The sequence below is a fragment of the Panthera tigris genome, chromosome B1, assembly GCF_018350195.1.
Source record: "Panthera tigris isolate Pti1 chromosome B1, P.tigris_Pti1_mat1.1, whole genome shotgun sequence".
NCBI classification, from domain to species: Eukaryota; Metazoa; Chordata; class Mammalia; order Carnivora; family Felidae; genus Panthera; species Panthera tigris.
In genome coordinates, this window is record NC_056663.1 from 198,822,698 (window position 1) to 198,847,053 (window position 24,356).

The 24,356-nt window shown below is 47.0% G+C and overlaps 1 protein-coding gene across 1 annotated transcript in view; it reads right to left on the bottom strand.

The window, feature by feature from the left end:
- EVC2 (EvC ciliary complex subunit 2) overlaps nucleotides 1–24,356 on the bottom strand; it is a 135,828-nt gene that overhangs the window by 94,178 nt on the left and 17,294 nt on the right. The window contains exons 6-7 of the mRNA XM_042984798.1: nucleotides 19,060–19,169; nucleotides 13,615–13,668 (exon numbers count right to left, since the gene is read on the bottom strand). Of these exons, the coding sequence (XP_042840732.1) occupies nucleotides 13,615–13,668; nucleotides 19,060–19,169 (164 nt within the window). The remainder of the gene's footprint in view (nucleotides 1–13,614; nucleotides 13,669–19,059; nucleotides 19,170–24,356) is intronic.

Here is a 24,356-nt window from a genome sequence, read left to right on the forward strand (position 1 = left end):
TCAGGGAAGAATTCAAAACTATGCATAAAAGTTTATATACAAGGTTGGCTTGGTCCAGAAATATGCACAAAAATTTAGCTCTGTATTATATAAGACTGTTTTGCAGAGCATCATATAAAGTATTCTAATGTATCCTAAATGTTGCAAAATACAAAGAGCAGTTAAATATTTTAAGTCTCTATAAATTATTCAATCCATATAATGAGCAATCTTGTAGCCATTTTACTACTTCTAAAAAGCACAGTAACGTAGGGTGCCTGGATGGCTCAGTCAGTTGAGCCTCTGACTTTGGCTCTGGTCATGATCCCGCAGTTCGTGAGTTTGAGCCCCATGTCTGGCTCTGTGCTGACACCTCGGAGCCTGGATCCTGCTTCCAATTCTGTTTCCCTCTCTCTCTCTGCCCCTCACCCACTCATGCTCTGTCTCTCTCTCTCAAAATTAAATAAACATTAAAAAACTTAAAACAAATAAGTAAAATAAAAAAATAAAAACCACAGTAATGTAAATCTACTACAGAAAAGAGTTCTTAACAAAAGTCAAGGGTATAAAATGATAAGCAAATGTCCTGCTGCCTTCCCCTACCCACTCTAACCCAGCTTCCCAGAGACAAATCTTTTTTTTTTTTTAGTTTATTTATTTTGAGACAGAGAGAGTGAGTGCATGCAAGCAAGGGAAGGGCAGAGAGAGAGGGAGAGACAGAGAATCCCAAGCAGGTTCCAGTACCAAAAGCTTGTAGACCAATGTGGGGTTCGAACTCATGAACCACAACATCATGACCTGAGCCGAAGTTGGTCGCTTAACCGACTGAGGGGGCCCCAGAGGCAAATATCTTAAATAGATACTGTTTTTAGTTTTTATGGCTTAGTAAACCAGATGGTTACTTAAAATTGAAGTCTAAAATTTATACATATATCTCTATTTCTTGACTCATCAGCATTACATACTATTAACTGAATTATTATGAACATATTATAGGTACGTATGTAACATATTATGTGTAATACGTATATATACCATACATATACACATATATGCCATATTATATAATTATTAACACATTATTCCCTCTTTGACAGATGTGAATTTAGCTCATGAATTTTTACCTTACAAATTTGTAGGGTTTGTGACCTATAAATATCTCTGCCCTTCCTTCTAATTGTAATGATTATGTTTAGTTTTTCAATTAGCTATCTTTGTAAATTTAAATTAAAAAATTAAACCTCAGTTTTTACAACATTTAGAGACGATTTCTTGTTGTCTTACTAAAAAAAGATAATGAAGTTAATGTCTCACACTTGCCTCTCCCCCCTTGCCTTTCCCACTTCTTTCTTTCACAGTTTATTAGGTTTAAAACATATATATTTTGTTCTGCAATCACAATTCTTTGTCATTTATAGATTAATTATAAAAGCTAAAACTAAAAAAAATTTTAAGACACTATTATTATGATTATACAAATGTTATTCACTGAAGAAATAAGTAAAAAAAAAATCCTATGTTATTAAATATCTGCCCCTCAAAGCAATATATTTCTAATTCAATCCCTTTTCTTACATTTTACCGATTATTCAAAATCATGCCATATTTTTAGTTTGTTAACTAACTTTGGACTAACAGTCCTTTCTCTGTAGCTTTTTGTTTTCCCTGGAGTTTCTCACTGTCTTTCTTTTTTCTTCCTATTATATACCATTTCCTTAATGACATTATCTGTTGCAAGTAGTGGATTTTTTTTTTTTTTCTTAAAGTCATCATTCCCTGAATGCTTTGGCATTCTGATCTGATCAGAACTGGTTACTTTCCAGGGTTGCTGCTGTCATTTGGAGTCCTCTATTTACAGCTTTCTGTGTTGTCACACATGATTGATTAAAGCAAAACTATGCTTCTTGGATCCCATTTCTTCCTTTTTCTTGGATGCTTTTTTTTTTTCAGTGTGATGGGAGTATTCTCAGTATTTTATTTGTTTGCAAGTAAATTTGTTTAGAAAACATTTTTTATTTCATATGTCTTAAAATGTTGTTACTTTGCCCTCATTTGATTTATAATTTGGCTGAATCTATCATTCAAGGTCCAAAATCATTTCTCTTCAGAATACTGACGGTACTGCCCCACTGTCTTCTGACATAACTGTGTCTGATGACTTCTTAGAGGGATCTGTTTCTGGCTTTCTAGGAATTTTAAAGTTTTCCCTTTTCCCTTGGAATTCTGAATGCTTAACCATTAAGGTTTTTTTTAATAATATTTTTTTTTTAATTTTTTTTTCCAACGTTTTTTATTTATTTTTGGGACAGAGAGAGACAGAGCATGAACGGGGGAGGGGCAGAGAGAGAGGGAGACACAGAATCGGAAATAGGCTCCAGGCTCCGAGCCATCAGCCCAGAGCCTGACGCGGGGCTCGAACTCACAGACCGCGAGATTGTGACCTGGCTGAAGTCGGACGCTTAACCGACTGCGCCACCCAGGCGCCCCTTTAATAATATTTTTAATTGTAGTAAAATACACATAACATAAAACTTATCATCTTGGGGTGTCTGGGTGGCTCAGTCGATAAAGCCTCTGACTTTGGTTCAGGTCACTATCTCGCCGTTTGTGAGCTGGAGCCCCGCGTTGGGCTCTGTGCTGATGGCTCGGAGCCCGGAGCCAGCTTCCGATTCTGTGTCTCCCTGTCCCTCTGCCCCTCCCCCACTCATGCTCTGTTTCTCTCTCTCTCTCTTGCTCAAAAAACGAATAAACATTTTTTAAAAATTACCATCTTAACCAATTTTAAGTCCAGTCCAGTCGTACATCACAGTGTGTACAATCACGTTGGTCTGAAATCATTACCTCTACCTGTCCCCAGCACTTTTTCCTCTTACAGAACTGAAACTCTGTCCCCATTAAACCACCCTCATTGCATCCTCCAGCCTCTGGCACCCACCGTCCTACTCTCTTGTCTCTGTGAATCTGAGTACTTCACTTAGCATTAGATCTTTATGGTTCATCCATGTCGTTGCAGTGTGTCTCAGAATTTTCTTTTCTTTTCTTTTAATTTAAATTCAAGTTAGTTAACATATAGAATAGTATTGGTTTCAGGAGCAGAATTTAGAGATTCATCACTTCCATATAACACCCAGTGCTCACCTCCAAAAGTGCCTTCCTTAATGCCCATCACCCATCTAGCCTATTCCCCTACCCACCTCCCCTCCAGCAGCCCTCAGTTTGTTCTCTGCATTTAAGAGTCTCTTATGGTTTGTCTCCCTCTCTGTTTGTGTCTTATTTTATTTTTCCTTCCATTCTCCACTTCACACCTGTCAGAATGGCTAAAATTAACAACTCAGGGAATAACAGGTGTTGGCAAGGATGCAGAAAAAGGGAACCCTCTTGCCCTGCTGGTGGGAATGCAAACTGGTGCAGCCACTCTGGAAAACAGTCTGGAGGTTCCTCAAAAATTAAAAAAAAAAAAAAAAAAAAAAAAAGAACTTCCTTATGACCCAGCAATTGCACTACTGTTAGGAATTTATCCAAAGGGTGCAAAAATGCTGATTCAAAGGGGCACGTGCACCTCAGTATCTACCTCCTCAGCAGTGCTATCGACAGCAGCCAACCTATGCAGAGAGCCCAAATATTCATTGACTGATGAATGGATTAAGAAGGTGTGGTGTGTGTGTATGTGTGTGTGTGTGTCTGTACATATATGTATATACATTATACATTATATATGTATATACGTGTATACACACACACATATACATAATGGAATATTCCTCGGCGATCAAAAAGAATGAAATCTTGCCATTTGCAACAACGTGGATGGAACTGGAGGGTGTTATGCTGAGTGAAATAAATCAGAGAAAGACAAATACATGATTTCACTCATATGTGGGATTTAAGAAACAGATTTCCTTCCTTCTTAAGGCTGAATAAAATTCCATTGTTATGTATACATCATACTGTGTTTATCCATTCATTCATCATTGGACACTTGGGTGGCTCCCATCTTTTGGCTTTTGTGAATATGCCGCTACAAACATGGGTATATGTATATCTCTCTGAGACCCTACTTCTAATTCTTTGGGGAATATACCTAGAAGTGGAATAATAGGATTATATAATAGTTCTATCTTCAATTTCTGGGGGAACAGCCAAACTGTTTCTCCTCCTTCTCCTCCTCCTTCTTTTTTGATAGTAACCAGCCTGATATGAGATGGAATCATCATGGTTTTGATTTGCATTTCTCTAATGATTAGTGTCAGAAGGCAAATGCTTATATTGTATTTATTTATTTTTTTCAGCTTTAGGAAGAAGAATGGAGAGATACAGGGAATTGCTGATATCTGATCACCAACAGCATGCCAGTCCCTAGGTTAGGTGCCTGGAATGGGTTTAACTGTGTCTTCCAAAAGGATATGCTTAAGTCTTAACCCCCAGTAGCTATAAACGTGACTGTATTGGGAAAGAAGATCTTTGGAAACAATAATCAAGTTAAGATGAGTTCATATTGGATTAGGGTGGGTCTTAAATCTAATGAATGTGTCCTTATAAAGACAGACTCGCACAGAGAGGGTCATGTGACCACGGAGGCAGAGACTGGAGTGAGGTAGCTACAACCAAGGAAGGATTTCCAGGAGCCACCAGAAGCTAGGAAGACGCAAGCATTCTTCTCCACAGCCATCAAAGAGAGCACGGCTCGGCCGACACCTTAACTCCAGACTTCTAGCTTCCAGAACTGTGACAGAGTAAGATTCTATTGTCCCAGGCTCCCCAGTTTGCGATAACTTGTTACAGCAGCCCCAGGAAACTAATAAGGTGTCAGCTTTACATCATACAATCTTCAGCAATCTTGTAGTGGATGTATTGTCCCCATTCCATTGACAGGTAAACGGAGATGGAAAGAGATTAAGTAGGTAATCAAAGTGCATAGTAGCCAAAAAACCAAAGCCAGCCCTGCCTGACTCCAAAGTCTGTGTTCTCCCTGCATTAGATCACACTGCTTTTGTCCAGGGGGCTGTGGGGTTTTCTAAACACATCTGGAGTCCCAACCTCCCACACCAAGGTAGAAGTTCCCTGCCTGATTGATGAGAACCAGAAACAAAGACTAGCACAGAATTACATGCCGGCAGGGTCACTGTACTGTAAAAGGCAGGAAGAGATCTCTCTGTCCCCCTCTGTCTCTCTCTTCCTTTCCTACTTCATGAAGTAGAACGGGCCAACGGGGTCAAACCACCAAACTTGTCTCCCCTTCCCACCTTCACCATCTCTGAATCTCCACCTGAGGTCTTACCTTCCTTTGGCCAATCACATGGCCAAGAGAATTTGAAGAGTAGAAGCAGTGTGGCAGACGGTGGCGCAGGATCTAGCTTAACTCAGCGACACCGATGCAATGCAGGAATGAATGCCTGTAACTAGGAAGAGGGCAAAGGCAGGGCAGCTCTACAGATCCCGCCATCTTTCTCCCTTCTCTCTTGGGAATCTGATGCCAAGTGGTAAGCACATCCAGGTAGAGACTGCCTGCTTGGGGCAGGCCCACTCACAACTCTCACTTTCTTCTTTCAACCTTCACTCATCCATGTTGCTACTTTAAGCTAGGTCCTGCTCCTGCCCAAAATGTTTCTGCTCTTCAACTTTCCTTCTCCATGTAAATGGCTAAAGAAGAGTAAGATCTCAAGATTAGCTTTATGGGAAGACGGAGGCCCAATATAATCGTTACCATAATCACCATCACTGTCATCATCACCATCAGCATCACCATAATGTCACCATCATCACCATCACCATCATCATAGTTAACCTGATTCAGCAGACAGTAAACACCAGAGATGGCCCCAAGTGCTTTACATGCATGAATCCATTAACATCTCATAATAATACCAGAAAGTGGGTACTGTTTCAGTCTATATTCTACAAATTAGAGTTCAATAGTGCTAATCAGTTAAATAAATGGCCCAAGATCACAGAATGAGTCAGTAGTGAATCCAGGTTTCACAGCCAACAGTCTGGCCTAGAAGCTTTCACACCACAGCTGCCTCTCTGGGGCTCAGGCTCCAGCCTGGCCTTTTACCAGGAGCCTTGCATTAGGTCATCAAGGTCTTGCGTCATCCTGAACATTGTGATTCCCACTCTGAGTATACAGCTCACCCTTCTGGACCGAGTGGCAGGGCAGGATTTTAAAAATCTCTCAGTGTCTGGACAAAAGCCTTTGCAAACCATTCTTCAAAACTATTCTTAACCATCAGGGTCTTTACTGAACTTTTGCCAGAGGCGAGGCCTTACTCCCTTTATAGTCTTTGAAACAATACTTTAAACTCAGAATTCTTATGTCCATCTCACATGTGCAGAAACCAAGCTTTGCTATAATTTTTTTTTTTTTTTGCCTGAAACTCTCTATTTAAGTGAATACATCACAGTGGGCTACCAAGGTTGGCTCGGTGTTTGGATGTGGTGGTCAACTTTCCTGACATCAAGTTCATTCAGTGAGCCCAGTGATGGGTCCTCAAAGGACAAGTGGGGAACAAAAGATCCAGGCCCTGCTCTAAGGAGCTCACAATCTTGCAGAAAAAAACAGACAAGCAAGCGAGCTGGGGTGACACAGTGTGGCTGGGTGAGGCTGGAGAAGCCTGGAGAAGTAGGGTGGGGAGGGGTGCAGCTCCTAGCCTAGCTCAAAGGACAGAGGCTTTACACGAGGTGACCCATGGACAGAGGAGAATGGGCCGGGAGGAGGGCAAGCCAGGCAGAAAGAACAGCATGAGCCGGACCTGCTATGTGGAGGAAATGCACCCCGGGTCCCAAAGGGTCTTCAAGAGCAGGTTAGTGATTTGCAGCAGCGTCCGAATGGTTTGGGGGGGGGGTGACTGCAGGGTTTTAAGCCAGGAAGTAACACGGTCAGATCAGTATTTTAGAAAGGTAGAGCTGGCCATTGCGTGGCATCAGCCTGGAGGAGGATAAACGAGATGTCACAGCCAACGGAGAAATGATGACAAGGCTGCAGGAGGCAGTAGAATCTGCTGATAAAGACCATGGACTCTGGCCCTAGTTGAGGGCTCAGCTCTCAGCTCTGCCCCCTACCACACTGTGGGACCCCGGGCCTCCCTCTCTGCAAGCTGAAATCTCCCCCATCTGTAAAATGAGGATTAAAATAGTGCCTACGGCAGGCATGGGGCACCTGCGTGGCTCAGTCGGTTGAGCGTCCAACTCTTGATTTGGGCTCAGGTCATGATCCCACAGTCATGGGATGGAGCCCCGCATCATGCTCAGCATGGAGCCTACTTAGGATTCTCTCTCTCTCTCTCTCTCTCTCTCTCTCTCTCTCCCTCTGCCTCTCTTCCCCGCTTGCACGTTCTCTAAAATGAAATAAAAATAAGTACTCCTTACGGTTCTTAGACAGGTGAAACACAGAATTACCATACAACCAAGCAATTCCACTCCTGAGTGTGTACCCCAACGAATTGAAAACAGGTGCTCAAACAAAAATCTGTACCTGAATATTCACAGTAGCACTCTTCATAATAGCCAGAAGATGGGGGAAGCCCAGATGCCCATCAGCTGATGAAGAGATAAACAAATGTGGTCCACGCCCCCCCCCATACAATGGAATAGGAATCAGCCATAAAAAGGAATGAAGTCCTGACATATGCTACAACACGGATAGACCTTGAAAATGTTACGCTAAGGGAAAGAAGCTGGAGCAAAAGGCCACATTCAATGAGATGAAATGGCCACGACAGGCACACCTGTAGAAACAGAAGGCAGATCAGTGGTTGCCAGGGGCTGAGCGGGAGGAGGGGATATTGGAGAGCAACTGTTCAATGGGAACAGAGTTTCCCTTTGGGGAGATGAAAAGGCTCCAAACCTAAGCAGCAGTGATGGTTGCCCAACACTGTGAACGTACTGAATGTCCATAATGGTAAGTTTTGTGTATGTGTACTTTACACACACACAGAAAATAGGACCTACTGGCTAAGGATGTAGTACAGAGACATCAGTCAGCAAATCTGAGCTGCTATTACTGTGACGACTGGAAGGCTGGAGGGAAGGGCAGGAATTGGGAAAACATTTAGGAGACAGAGTCCACTGGTTATGGTGACTTGAGTGCTGGAACGGATGTGTGGGATGCTAGAGATGGGGGCCAAAAGCGTCCTTGGATGTCTGGCTTGGTAGGCTGGGGGCTGGTGGGACCAGCCACCACAGGGACGGGTACAGAAATGTATGCACTTAGAGCGCCAGAAATCAGCCCCAAGGTAATCACTCTTTTAAGACTTCCTCTAAAAACCTCGCAGCCAAATTCCACTGATAATCAGTATAAGGACAGATTTCAAAGAGTTTATTTACCATAAACTTCATTAACGAATAAAGAAAGAAAAGCAGTTGAGTGGTCCCAGCCTCCTTGTCCCCGGGCTCTGACTTTCCCTCTCGTCTCTGACAAAGAATCACGTGCTATTGCCATCCTTTTAAGCACGTATTAGCTGAGAGCAGACTCCTTTGATGAGCTCTGTCAGTGCATTCAAGAGGGGCAATGATGGGGAAAAAAGTCCTTTCAAAAAGAATGCTTTCAGTGCTTCTAATCTAACAGCAAGTTACAAAAGCATGAGGAGGAATTATGTACACGTTGACTTCAATTACGTAATAAATAAGTTCAAAGACCCGCAGAGGCAAGAAGCCAACGTGTTAGCAGCGGTCCTCTGCTGGTGAGATTATGTGCTAATGTTACTTTACTTTTCCAATTCTTTGCGTATGTGTGTGTACGTGTCTGTGTGTGTGTCTGTGTGATACCGGGAGGGTGTTTTCTTTGTCCACAATGGACGTATATTAAATCCCACCCACCTATGCCTCAAAAGACAGAAAAAAGTTTGAAGAGAAAAACATACAGAATGATTTCTCTGAAATTGACTTTAAGAGTAATTTGCTGAAATCCTTCACTTCGAGCTAAAGATCCAAGAAGCAGCGGGAGTTACTTACTTGCGGATGTGTCTCCCACAACCCTTGAGGGGCAGCTCTGAGAGCAGACAGTCTCTGGGCTTCCCAGCTGACAATGCTGACAGGAGTGAGAGCTTAGAGGCAGTCACAGGTAGAGGCAATCACACTTACCAACAGAGCTTTGCTGAGGTACCAGTCTGGTGAATAAGCAGATTTGGGAACAAATTGCCCAACAGGACTTTTAACCCTGTCAAGCTTCAGGACCCTGGCCAGTTCCCAGAGCTTCTCCAGACACAGGTTTTTGTTTTTTTAACTCTCAAATGAGAAAGTGAAACCAGATAATATTTAAAGTCTCTTCCAGGGCAAAAATTCTGTTCTGATGTCACAAAAATGTATTAAATGCCAACCAAGGGAACTAGGCCAATGTCACAGAATGACAAGGTTTATCAGGTGTCTCAGCGTTGTGGGATTCCCAGCCAAGGGGCCTACCAGCATGCCTGGGGGAGGTTCAGGAATCACAGATGTGCAGAAGTTGGACAGGGTCTTTCAGGACGTTTATGAATTGTCCAAAGCACAGGTAAGAAAAGAACAGCATATACAAGACCAGAGCAATGTGGAAAACACAAGGACCCAGCAGCACCTGGGGACAGTAGAAGACCAAATTTTCTGATGGATCCTGAATATTACCCTGAGATAACTGGGATTAATCCAGCAGGCAACAGGGAGTCCCTCCAGAAACAGAAAAGCAAGCAGGTTTTGGGTTTTATAGAAAGAACACTACAGTGAGGACGATGGGCTGGAGGGGAGTAGGACTGGACAGTTAGGAGGCTGGTGCAGTAATCCAAACATGAGGTGACACAGAGAAGGTGGACATGATGTGTGAGTGCACACCTCGCATCCTGAGAGCATCTAAAAGCCATGTGATCCTGCCAACAGTTACCTGCTCCCTCCACAAAGGCACAAAGGTACACGCTGCAAATCCCCGTGTTTGAGAAATTCTCATATAGCATATAGCTGTCTACAGACGCATTCTCTTTCTCATTAATAGAAATTCTTCGCATGTCGAAGACACTAAACCCCTTTTATGTATGTTACAAGTATTTTCCCAGGTTTGTCACTTTCGTAATGCTGTTTTTAAATGTAAAATTTTCAACTATTTGTGTACTCAAATCCATGGTTCTCCCTCATGGTTTTCTTCCTGTCATATAATGCTAACCTATATTTATTTTTTACAAATCGCTTTATCTAGATTTTAATCTGATGAGGGAATTCGCTTTATTTTCTTCTAAGAGATCCAGCCAGTTGCCCACAAATGGTATGAATGATACACTCTTTCCCCATTGATTTGAAATACCTTTTTTTATACGTACATCTGTGTAGACAATCTATTTTACGCCCTTGGTCTGGCTTTTCCTGCAGAGCTGCATACGGCATTAACGTAGCTTTAGAATTTTTTAATATGTGCTAGGGGAAATCCTCCTATATTACTCTCTAATTGTCACAATGTTCTCACCTAGTTTCATAAATTTGTATCTGCAGGTGAAACGGATTAACTTGATCGCATTTCTCCCCCCAAATCCGACTAAAATGATTATTGGAACTGCCTTCTGCATGAATTTGGGGGACGTAACAGGTGGTTTAAACATCTCTCTCTTGATTGGATCTGAGATCCCCCTTCTCCCGATCTCTGCCCCGGCGCCCAGCCCTTTCGTGAGCGCACGGCACCAACATAAGAAGCTGTGGGGAGGTCTGGCGCAATCTGAACACCCGTGTCCAGCACATACAGCGTGATTATTTCCTCCCGGAGCCTCTCATGCAACAGACAGAAAGGGCAAGAGGGCTTGAGATAGGAAATGGGGACCTTGCTGTCCTTGGCTGACACCTGCCGATTTCACCCTCAGGAAGGTAAGAGAAAAACAAAGGAGATGATGGGGTCTCTTCCAGGGGTTGAAGAATCCCAGCCTACAAAGCGCAGACTTCATGCCTTTACTCTGTTTAGTTGTATGATGGCAGGGAGCCTCCATCCTCACTGCCCTGCTCCTCCCGTTCACTCTCACACTTTCCTGATGTAATGACGTCACCTCACAGGTGCCCCCGTCAGCCGTGCTAGGACACATTCTGTAGCCGGCAAGAGCCTTGGCTGGGTCATCCATACGCATAGCTCACTGGTGCCAGGAGACCTCGGTTCACATCCCACCAACAGCTGAACCAGGTCAGCCTCGAGGTCAGATCTTCAGTGGCGTATTCTAGAACACCCTTCCTCCGTCTTTAACTAGGTCCTTCCCTTAACGACCTCCAGCTGAATGCTCACCTCCTCCAAGAAGCCTGCCGTCTACCCAGCACTCTTTACTGCCCGTATCTGCAGCATGTATGACCTAGATTTCGGGGTCACAACCTCACACATTCAGTCATGGCAGCTGTGTGTGGTTTGACCTTTGTTCTTCTCATTTAATGTCTCAGTGAGGGCAAGGGGACAGCGGGTGGTAGGTGATCTGAGTCTCCAGGCTGCCCCAGACTCCACAACGCCCTGGAATCTCACACGGGGATTGACTCACACTTATGGCACCCGATGGCCCCTTGGGCTTGAGACCCTGACACGTGACACCCATTCACAAGAACCACAGAACAGCTGCAGAAGGGTGCTGTCTGCATGTGCACGTAATAACGATCCCAAAGACCACAGCTGATGCTTACAGAGCACTTAAAAAACGCCAGGCACGGGGCACCTGGGTGGCTCAGTCGGTTAAGCGTCCGACTTCGGCTCAGGTCACGATCTCGCAGCTTGTGGGTTTGAGCCCTGCAACAGGCTCTGTGCTGATGGCTCAGAGCCTGGAGCCTGCTTCGGATTCTGCGTCTCCCTCTCTCTCTGCCCCTCCCCCACTTGCACTCTGTCTCTCCCTCTCTCTCAAAAATAAATAAACATTAAAAAGTATATAAAAAAAAAACAAAACCCCGGCACTGTGCTGAGTGCTTTACATACCTCAATCCATTTACTTTGGCGACCACCCTACGAAGGGGGTACTATTGTCAGTCTCCTTTCATAGCCGGGAAATGGAGACTCAGGGAGGTAAGTAACGCATCCACAGTCACATACAATCAGTGGACAGACAGGGAGTCAAAGCTAGGCCCTTGGCCCGAGAACCTAATGCCCCACAACGCTGTAAGGCCATCGCATTTTGTATGCCTCATCTCCCCACTCAACGGTGATCTCCTTGAACGTGGTCCACAAGGGCAGGGTCACCGGGACCAGGGGCGGTAGGGCTGACACCCAACCCAATGCTCCACTGCCTGACTGCACCCATGGGTCTGCACCCCACAGTGGGCACCCACTCCTGTTTCCCTTGAAGGCAATGTGTGGCCTGGAGGCTGCCCCGAAGACCTGGGTGTGGCTCACCTCCATCCACGTGGGAGCGGGGGAAGGGCTTACAAACATCGACGAAATGAACCTTCTCTGACTTTTATTACAGTCACGCAGCGACTAGACAGCAAGCAGCAATCGCCAGCATTGACAACGATCAGCTCGGCCAAGGGAGGCTGACCTACTGAGTGCCATCCAGAAGGTAGGGCGCAGAGTGGGGCACAAGGATGCAGGAGACACGGCCCCGACCCTCCAGGGGCTCACAGAGAAGCCAAGATGGTTTGCACCCATCTTCCTGCCTCCCCTGCCCCCCCGAAACCCTCTCCTTGCTCTAGCCAGACTTGGATTTTATTTCCATCTCTTTTGGACAGGGATTTAGCTCCTTAGGAGGCGGCGTGGCCCAGCCGCAGGGCTCTGGAGCCCCAGTGTTCAAACCCTGGTTCTAACGCCCGCAAGAAAAGCACACTCACAGGCCCAAGACTGGTACCCTCTGAGAGGCCACCGTGCAAGGCAGGGCCTCGGCTGGCACGCGGGAGCTTGGGTTTCTGGACAGTAACCACCGCTGCCTGATAAGAGTGGCTCACTGTGCCTAGGCGGCCGTGTAAACAGCGTGGTTTACACCGAACACACTCCTGGAAGTCTGGAACATGCCAGACAAGGGTGCCCGTGTGCCCAGCCTCCAAGAAGAACCCTGGGGCTCGTCTCTGACGAGCCTCCCTGGTGACAACATTGACGTGTGCTGTCACACCTGCTGCTGGAGAACGAAGGGCATCCTGTGTGACTCTGCCGGGAGAGGACTCTGGAAGCTGAGGCCCGGTGTCCTTCACACTTGGCCCCGTGCCCCTCCGCCCTCCGCCGATTCTCCTTCGCATCCTTTCCGGTAAGAAATCAGCCGGGAACGTGACTATACGCGGAGTCCTGTGTGTCCTCCTAGTGAAGCACCGAGCCTGGGAGTGGTCTTGGGAACCCGGACACGCTAGCCAGGTGACCTTGGGCAAATTACTTGACCCAGATGTGCCTCGGTTTCCCCATTTATGAAGCGAAGGCGATTTAAAAATGGAACCCAGCCCCCCAGCGCTGCCGCGAAGATCACACGACTCAGCGTGTGTGAACCGCTCAGAATGCCTGTCTGCAGCAGGTGCTGAGGTAGTGTGAGGTGTGGTCCCACCGTGTGTATACGCCATCCTGTCCAGACGGAAGGGCCATTCGGGAAACCAGCCAACGGCTTGTAGCCACGCTGGGGGACCGCAGACTGCCAAGGCCAGCGGCCGCCCCTCCCCTTGGCTCTGAGGACACCCAGGGACCAACACACCGGCATGAAGGCACATCGGGGCGTAAGGTGGCTGTCCAACTCGGGCATTTTCTCTTACCTTTATCTTCTCTTCTGCTGTTATGGTGAAAAGGGCTTTTAGTTGCGTTCTGTTCTAGAAAAAGAAAGAAAAAAATGCTTTCATCAACGAGTTTTGGGAATCTGACATTTGAGGCACCCGCCACCCGCCGTGCCTGGATAGGCACCGGGCCTTGGACTACTGGGGGCCAGGGGCCTGCGGGGGTCTTGAAGTCCCTTCAGAACAGGAAAAAGGTGGGGCGCCTGGGTGGCACAGTTGGTTGAGCGTCCGACTGCAGCTGAGGTCGTGGTCTCACGATTCGTGAGTTCGAGCCCCGAGTCGGGCACTGCGCTGACGGCTCGGAGCCTGGAGCCTGCTTCCGATTCTGCGTCTACCTCTCTCTCTCTCTCTCTCTGCCCCTCCCCTGCTCATACGCTGTCTCTCTCTCTCTCTCAAAAATGAATAAACTTAAAAAGAAAATTTTTTTAAAAGAACAGGGAAAAGGTGTGTGGAAACATAGAGCCTCGTTCTCTCCCGGAGGTGCGTGTGAATCCAGTCACCAGTTTCCCTAACTGGTGAGAGAGCAGGAACAGAGTGACCTGTGGTGAGATGCCTGGGGTTGGGGTCCGGCCAGACGGGGCAGAGGACGGACTCCGCAGCTCACGGCCACGGGACGGAGGAGCCACGGGCCCTCCCCAGCACCGCTTCCTTCAGGAAAAGTTGCCGACGACGGCGGTGGACGGGGCTCTGCTGAGCTCACCTCCCGGTGGGATGAGCCCGGCCCCCAAACCCCAACGCCCCACGGGTCTGCCTGCTCGGGTCGCATCTCCTCTGCTCGGGAGCTACGGGGAAACGGGAGACCGCAGGGCGTTAGGGCAGCTATCTGTCCAAGCGCGTGGCATCGGAGAAGACGCACGGTGAGAACACACTTCCTCCTGGGAGAGCAGGCAGAAGGTCTGGCAGCTGGGTTGGTGGTCAGAGCCAGACTGCCGGGACTCCCACCAGGCTCCCTCACTCACCAGCAGCCTGACCTTAGGCAAGGTATTGACTTCCCTGTGCCTCGGTCTTCTCATCTGTAAAACGGGAACCCTATTCGACTCGTGGGGTTGCCGTGAGGATTAAATTAGCCAGGATAGAATCTAGAAGTGTGCGTGGCACGCGGAGGGAGCCCCGAAAGCATTCTCGCTGGTGGCTGTAGTCGTGGTATCGTTGCGTACAACCTGGCCTTGAGGCTCGGAGCTTGGAGCCTATGAGCGAGGCAGCCCTGTGTTGTTCTATCACAGCCGCTGCGGAGGCCTCTCGGTCTCACGGGAGGGACAGTCCATCTCCAGTGGAACCCCCTACCCACATCCCACAGCAGCTACAGTAGCAGCCCAAACCCGTTGAGGGCCAGCAGGCCAACCTAATGGAGGCTTTGAAGGGAAATAAAAACACTACCAGGTCCTTTTCTAGGGGGAAAGGGAATTTAAAAACAAAACAAACAAACAAAACAAAAAACAACAACAAATATGAGGCTGCATTCAGAAGCACACATTCGATTAACGTTTTCCATGCCCTTCTCTCTCTCCGGGTCCCTCCTCCCGGTGTTTTCTGACACCCAAGGTCTAAGCCGAGAGAAGCGTCAATCAAGTGTGTGACAAAGCTTGACTTCAGCTCTTTGCAAAACATAAATCCTCAGCCCCGTGCTTGCTGCGGGAACTTCAAGGCTTGAGCAACACGCTTTATTTTTTTTTTACTTTTTTTTTCTAAAAAATTTTTAATATTTATTTATTTGAGGGGGGTGGAGAATGAGTGGAGGAGGGGAAGAGAAGGGGGGGAAGAGGGAGGGAGGAAGAGAGAGAGAGAGAGAGAGAGAGAGAGAGAGTCCCAAGCAGGCTCCACACTGTCAGCGCAGAGCCTCACATGGGGCTTGAACTCATGAACCAGGAGATCATGACCTGAGCCCAAATCAAGAGTCAGACACTCAACCGACTGAGCCACCCAGGCGCCCCCAGGAACACGCTTTAGATCACAGCATGAAGTCAGCAAACACGGACCAAGTAAAATATAGTGGTGACTGCATAATGTGTAAGGTGGGCAGGAAATTTTCATAAGACACTTGACATAAATGTTCTAGGTCTTTCCCCGTTAGCCATCCATCACCTAGGGTGTGTTTTATCTAAACTCGTATGAATGTGGGGTACGCGTGTGTGTGTTTGAGAAAGTGGCTTCCAGATCCAAACTCCATGCACCTGTGGCTGTACCACCTCCTGCTGAGGGAATCGGTGAGTGGGAGCCACAGTTGGTCCCCCCTGCCCCGGCTTATCTGCCAGGGACGCATTCCAGGACACCCAGTGGATGCCCGAACCCGCACTAGATGTGTTTTTTTCTGTACATATACACAGTTTCGCTGATAAATGAGGCACAGTAAGAGACTGACAACAATAACTAAAAGTAACAATACAGTGTAGTAAAAGTTACGTGAATGTGCTCGCGTGCTCGCTCGCTCTCTCGCAAAATGCCTTCTGCCCTGTACTTGCCCGTCAGTTAGTGATAATGTGCAGATTACACACCCCTGGGATGAGATGAAGGAGGTGAATGGCACGGGCCTTGTGACATGGCCTCAGACTACTATTGACCTGCTGACCACAGGTCAGAAGGAACGTCAGGCTCCAGACCACGGCCGGTCCGGGTAACGGCAAGCACCGGAAACAAGACCGTGAACAAGGCGGGGCGGGGCGGGTGCTGTATTCTTGCGGTCTCCTCCGTTACTCTGATGCCATTCTAAAACGCCAGAACGAGAAGAGATCCGGGTGAGACCCTTCCTGCTCCTGTCATCGTTCCGACGGGGACGCCGAGCCCACCGAGGCCGCACTGCTTCTGAAACACAGCCGGGGGGCGGTTCCCAGGCTCTGCCGGGTCGGCCATCGCCCCCACCCTACTGGAAGGATTCCATCCTGTGGAGTGCTTGCCTGTTTAAATAACGGTCATTTCCGCCCCCCTCTTGTCGTATCCGACGTCTTGGGACTGACTGACACGCAGAGCTAACCAGTGCTCTCCTGTGCAGCCACTGGAGTCTCACTCAGAATTTGGGTCATTATCAGCCCCAAACACACTTGACCTTCTCCACATCACGGATGGAATCCCAGCAGTCCCCCGATGGACTGTGAGGTCCAATCGGATGAAACGACTTGAGAACACGGTACAGGAGCCCCTTGTCCACTGCCAGCACTCGCTTGCTCACTCGGCAAGCACCAGGCCCCCAGGACCCATTTCCATGGCGGAATCTAGGTCGGGGCAATGCTGACCGTCTACCAGAGCCGGCAGGCAGGAGCCCCGAACGCAGGCCAGTGAAGCTCGGAATTCTGGAATCTTCAGGTGGGTGGGTGGGCACTTTCCTTTCCATCTGCAGAACTGCCTAGAGAGCCCCCTGAAGGTCTGGAAGGGGTAGGAAACTGCAGGCCATTGCACAGAGACACATCGTTTCCCCACAAGAGACTGGAGAGTCTTCTCCAGAAGACTGGAGGAGAATCATCCCCTTCCCTGAGGTTCAGAGACATTAAAAAATAAAAGAGAGGTGCCTGGGTGGCTCAGGCGGTGAAGCATCTGACTCTCGATTTCAGCTCAGGTCACGACTGCATGGTTTGTGGGTTCGAGCCCTGCATCACAGGCCGTCAGGCACAGAGCCTGCTTGGGAGTCTCTCCCTCTCTCTGCCCCTCTCTGCTCACGCTCGCCTTCTCCCTCTCTCTCTCTCTCTCTCTCAAAAATAAATAAACTTAAAAAATAAAAACTTGCCTGAGATTCATTAGTTTACAGATTTGTTCATTCATTTACTCAACAAATATTTACTGGGTATTTCCTGTGCAGAGGTCTATTTTTTGGCACTGGGAACACAGGTGGCAAGAGGAAAGACGACGTCCCTGGTCTCACGGAACCAGGGCGAGTGTGAGGGTTTCTTATGGAAATAAGAGTCAATATGACAGCAACACATCAAGCAAAGGAACAGACAGGACCCATCAAGGCGCGGCGGCTTGGGCAGCGCCCTTGAGTGAGTGAGGGGCCCCTCCATCCCTCCCCTGCCGCCCCGCCCCACTTCCTGGGGGTCTGAGGTCTGAATGTTCCAGGATGGGGAGGGGCGGGCTTTCAGTTTCATCGACTTTCTGAGTTTCCCACTGTTGGTTTCTGTCACCTTCTTAAATTCTGATTTTCACTTACTTGGTTTCCTGTCCTCTGAAATTGGGATGGTACTTCTTCTGGGTCATGTTGCCACTATTTCTGTATCCTTCTTTGTCCTCTGTTCTTGACTTTGTACCTGATTATTTTCTGAGACATTTGTCTCGTCTGACAGGTTGATAGTTTCCCTGTATCAGGTCTTTACCTTTCCGGAATCTTTCTTTTATCTTATTTTGTCTAGGATTTTTTTCCTAGTGCAGCAGCAAAGTCACACACTGGTCCATCGGCCTTGGGTGGAAGGAGCCGGAAGCCGTGCAGTCCGATTAGGATTCTGTGGCGTGACCCGGGACAGTCACGCTCGGAGCCTCATTTTCCCCATCTAGTAAAAGGTACTTTTTCCAGGGGCCGGAGTCATAACAAAGTGACCAACGTAACTAGAGCATGAGGTCCTTGAGGACAAGGACGCACTCTCCTCCTGTGTCCCCACAGTGTGCACAGCATCCTGGCATGACACTCAACTGTATACACAGATTAAAAGGTGACTGAAAAATGAAGACACTAACAGCAATGGTGTTACAGGCTGAATCGTGTCCCCTCAAAACCCGGATGTCGAAGCCCGAGCTCCCAACACCTCACGACGTGACTGTATTTGGAGGTGGGGACTTTACAGAGGTGATTAACCTGAAATGAGGCCATTAGGGTGGACCCTGATCCAATCCGACTGGTGTCCTTATAAGAAGGGGATCAGGACACAGACACATGGAGGGATGACCGCGTTAGGACACGGGGAGAAGACAGCCATCTACACACCAGGGAGACAGGCCTCTGAAGGCACCAAATGCCCACAACTTGATCTCAGACTTCTGGCCCCAGGAGCACGTAAAAAACAGATGTCTGTTTGCTGCTAAGCCACCCACTCTGTGGAACTCTGTCAAGGCAGCTCATAGCAAACTCACATAAACAGTAACTACTGGGCTGAATGCCTATTATATGCAAAACACAGGGACGACAAATTAAAGCTAGTGATGACTTATCTTTATAACAAGCCAATGTCAGGCCCACAGGAGTTGAGTAATTAAGGTCCCGATGAGATGCCAGGGAGCCAGGTTCATGGCAAAGTGTGTGAGATTCAAGGGCCCACGCACTTGTCTGGAATTCAGTATCACTGGAGGAAGGAAAGAGGGAAGGAAGGAAGGAGAGAGGGTAGAAAGCAGGGAGGGAAGGGAAGAAGGGAGGGAGGGAAGAAAGGAAAAAGCTAACAGATACCGTGCCCCAAGTGTCAATGCTTCCAAAACAAGAGCGACAAGACAGAAATCAGAGTAACAGGGAAATACCGGTGCTGAGCTCTGGAAGGTGAGCCAGGCAGGAAGCATCAGGACGTCTCCGCTCCCAATTTCTCCGGCCTGGATGGAGGCTGTGTAGCTGACCGAGAAGGAGTCTCCAACTGCTCAGAAAGAAAGCAGGTGTGAGTCAAGAAGGGGCCCCTCCACCACACCCCGGAGAAGCAACACATCAACGGAAGCCACCATCATCGCTGACGTGGGCAGCGAGGGCACCGCTCGGGTCTCAGGTGCCCGTCATCAGGACGGTGAACTACGCATGCCCACTCATGGGGTCCCTCTTTGTCACCTAGAAGAGGCTGTCAGCACATGCTCGGTCTTACCTTGGCCCCCGGGCCCAGCCAGCATTGCCCGGGATGGGGTGGGTCAGTCTTCCTGGTCCAGGATAAGGCTCACTCACACATTTGGGAAGCCCAGAACCTTTTTGTTTTGTCTGGGGTCCAGGTGAGGGCCTATTTACCCCCCGCAATCCGGTCCACACAACTAAAGAAGACGGTCTCCACGGGATTTTTGGGCCTTGGCCGACAGACCGACAGTAAGCACTACTTTGACCCCTCCGGGGGGCTGGTTCTGTGAGCACAGCAAGGGGTACGGGGAGGCAGGACCCGGAAGGGGCTCTAGAGGTCACCATGGGTTCACGTGGGGCCCCCTCCAGCCACATGGTCTCTAGCTGGCCCTCGACTGCTTCATGACAAAAACCAATTGGATTTCAAGGGAAGCTTCCCTGGAAGACAGGGTCCGTGGCTCAAAGCTCTGCTTAGTAGGAAGCCAGAACCGAACTTTCCAGCTCTCCCAGCTCCGCTACTGGACAGGGGCCACACCCAGACCCCAAGGTGAACGAACCACCGGGGAAGAGAGGAACCCCAGACGAGGTCGGGTGACGGAGAGGCCACCATGTGGGTTTCTAGCTTTGCAGGAGGCAGCGTGCCCTCAGCCCCGCTTCCTGGAGGTGCCCCCCTGCCCCCCATCTGATGTTGGAGGTAGATGATGCCCACCTTAAGTACTAACAGTGGATGCTTCCACTGAACTGATGTCCTCAGGTGGCTCTAGTCACCTGCCAGGGACCAAAGGCTCTCGGGGAACTAAAACCAATAAGGAACATCTCTGTCCCGGTTCTTTACGACGGGTGCCTCCAGCCTTAGCCACGGTGCATGAAAGTACTGAGTGCTGGGTCTGGGGACAAGGCTGTGCCCGGCCAGAGCTGACTCTGGCTTCTTGGCTGGTGGTGGTGGGGCCGAGATTGTGATACTTTTTTTTTTTTTAACATCTTTGAGATACAACTTACGTCTCACCCCAAGGCGTAGCCAACCTCTATTCTACTTTTTGGGGACTAAGTTGCCTTTCTGGACACTTGGTAGAAATGGAATCATATACTAGGTGTTGCTTGTGTTTGATTTCTTTTACCGACATTTTTTTGAGGTGCATCTATGCTGTAGCATCGGTCAGTACTGACTTCATTTTTTTATTATTTATTTATTTTTGAGACAGAGAGACAGAGCGTGAGTGGGGGAGGAGCAGAGAGAGAGGGAGATACAGAATCTGAGGCAGGCTCCAGGCTCTGAGCTGTCAGCACACAGCCTGACAAGGGACTCGAACTCACAAACCGCGAGATCAGGACCTGAGCCGAAGTCAGGCGCTTGACCGACAGAGCTCTCCCAGGCGCCCCAATCCTTCCTTTCTTCTCAGTGCGAGTGCTACTCCATTGTGGGGACAGACCACACTGTGTGTGTATGAAAGTCTCCTGTGTTCCTTAACTCTGGAATTTTTCAGAATTGAGGCATGCAAGAAACCTAGCATTCTGCTCATTCAGCTTCCAAGACAAAGAATCTGCATCCTTTCTGCTGCTGAAGGGACCCCAGCTCTTTCTAGACAGTTGTAGCCCTCGGGTGGGTGGGAGGCGGATAGAATAAAATATTAGGAGGATGGTGTGGGGGATTTTAATTTAATTTGAGAAAGTTGGACTTTGGACTTCAAACTTAGAAGGACAAAGATTCTGATCTCAGATTTTAATTCCTTTCGGACTTGAATATATTTGGGTTTCAATTTGTAAGGGATTCACTCCTAAAATTTTCATTTCTCCCTGAGAATTTGCAAAAGGGAGGCACTGGCGGGTCAGTGCTGGCAGATCTTTATGCCGATGAGCTCGGGGCTATCCCTCAATCACACTGCAAAACCCCTGACGTGCCTCATTGACTAGGGTGGCAGGTCGTGTCTAAATGGCTCTTAGAGAGTGCTGCTATAAACGATGGGGTACCAGTGCCCCTCTGCATCAGCACCCCTGTATCCCTTGGGTAAATTCCTAGCAGTGCTATTGCTAGGTCATAGGGTAGATTGAGTTTTAATTTTTTGAGGAACCTCCACACTCTTTTCCAATAGCCAAATTATGGAAAGAGCCGAAAGGTCCATCAACTGATGAATGGACAAAGAAATTGTGGTTTCTATACGCAATGGAATACTACGTGGCAATGAGAAAGAATGCAATCTGGCCTTTTGTAGCAACTTGGATGGAAGCGGAGAGTGTGATGCTAAGTGAAATAAGTCCTACAGAGAAAGACAGAGACCATATGTTTTCACTCTTATGTGGATCCTGAGAAACTTAACAGAAGACCATGGGGGAGGGGAAGGAAAAAAAAAGAGAGAGGGAGGGAGCCAAACCATAAGAGACTCTTAAAAAACTGAGAATAGAGGAGCCAAGATGGCAGAACAGCATGGAAGTTTTTTGTGTCGCTCGCGTCCATGAAATAGAGCCAGACCAACACTAAACCATCCTACACGCCTAGAAAACGGATTGGAGGATTAACACAACAATCTGCACAACCTGAATCACAGAATTCAGCATCTAATCAAAAACTCAACAAGGAAACAATGAATTTGAATGACACACTGGACCAGATGGACTTAACAGATGTATTCAGAACATTTCATCCTAAAGCAGCAGGATATACATTCTTCTCCAGTGCACATGGAACGTTCTCCAGAATAGAACATATACTGGGACACAAATCAATCCCAAGTAAATACAAAAAGATCGAGATCATACCATGCATATTTTCAGACCGCAGCGCTATGAAACTCGAAATCAACCACAAGAAAAAAGTTGGAAAGGTAACAAATACTTGGAGACTGAAGAACATCCCACTAAAGAATAAATGGGCTAACCAAGAAGTTAAAGAGGAAATTAAAAAGTATATGGAAGTCAATGAAAATGATAACACCACAACCCAAAACCTCTGGGAAGCAGCAAAGGTGGTCATAAGAGGAAAGTACATAGCAATCCAGGCCTTCCTAAAGAAGGAAGATCTCAGATACACAACCTAACCTTACGCCTTGAGGAGCTGGAAAAAGAACGGCAAATAAAACCCAAAACCAGCAGAAGACAGGAAATAATAAAGATGAGAGCAGAAATTAATGTTATCAAACCAAAAAAACCCCAGTAGAACAGATCAATGAAACCAGAAGCTGGTTCTTTGAAAAAGTTAACAAAATTGACATACCACTAGTCAGTATGATCAAAAAGAAAAAGGAAATGACCCAAATAAATAAAATCAAGAATGAAAGAGGATAGATCACAACCAACACAGCAGAAATAAAAACAATAATAAGGGAATGTTATGAACAATTATATGCCAATAAAATGGGCAATCTGGAAGAAATGGACAAATTCCTAGAAACATATACACTACCAAAACTGAAACAGGAAGAAATAGAACATTTGAACAGACCCATAACCAGTAAGGAAATCAAATTAATAATCAAAAATCTGCCAAAAACCAAGAGTCCAGGGCCAGATGGCTTTCCAGGGGAATTCTACCAAACATTTAGGGAAGAGTTAACACCTATTGTCTCAAGGCTGTTCCAAAAAAATAGAAATGGAAGGAAAACTTCCAAGCTCTTTCTATGAAGCCAGCATTATCTTGATTCCAAAACCAGAGACCCCACTAAAAAGGAGAACTATAGACCAATTTCCCTGATGAACATGGATGCAAAAATCCTCAACAAGATATTAGCCAACCAGCTCCAACAATACATTAAAAAAATTATTCACCACAACCAAATGGGACTCATACCTGGGATGCAGAGCTGGTTCAATATCTGCAAAACAATTAACGTGATTCATCACATCAATAAAAGAAAGGACAAGAACCATATGATCCTCTCAATAGATGCAGAGAAAGCATTTGACAAAATAGAGCATGCTTTCTTGATAAAAACCCTCAAGAAAGTAGGGATTGAAGGAGTATACCTCGAGATCATAAAAGCCATATATGAACGACCCAACAATAATATCATCTTCAGTGGGGAAAAACTGAGAGCTTTCCCCCTAAGGTCAGGAACAAGACAGGGATGTCCACTCTCACCACTGTTATTCAACATAGTATTGGAAGTCTTAGCCTCTGCAATCAGACAACACAAAGAAATAAAAGGCATCCAAATGGGCCAGGAGGAGGTCAAACTTCCACTCTTCGCAGATGACATGATCCTCTATATGGAAAACCCAAAAGATTCCACAAAAAAAATTGCTAGAATTGATTCATGAATTCAGCAAAGTTGCAGGATATAAAATCAACGCACAGAAATCGGCTGCATTCCTACACACCAACAATGAAGCGGCAGAAAGAGAAATCAAGGAATCGATCCCATTGACAGTTGCACCAAAAACCATAAAATATTAGGAATAAATCTAACCGAAGAGGTGAAAAATCTATACGCTGAAAACTATAGAAAGCTTATGAAAGAAATTGAAGAAGACACACAAAAAAATGGAAAAAGATTCCATGCTCCTGGACAGGAAGAACAAATATTGTTAAAATGTCGATACTACCCAAAGCAATCTACATATTCAGTGCAATCCCTATCAAAATGACACCAGCATTCTTCACGGAGCTAGAACAAATAATCCTAAAATTTGTATGGAACCAGAAAAGACCCCGAAGAGCCAAAGCAATCTTGAAAAAGAAAACCAAAGCAGGAGGCATCACCATCCCAGACTTTATTCAAGCTGTAGTACAAAGCTGTAACCATCAAGACAGTATGGTACTGGCACCAAGAACAGACACTCACATCAATGGTGCAGAACAGAAAACCCAGAAATGGACCCATGAACGTATGGCCAACTAATCTTTGACAAAGCAGGAAAGAATATCTCTTCAGCAAGTGGTGCTGGGAAAACTGGACAGCGACATGCAGAAGAATGAACCTGGACCGCTTTCTTACATCACACACAAAAATAAACTCAAAACGGATGAAAGACCTCAATGTAAGATGGGAAGCCATCATAATCCTTGAGGAGA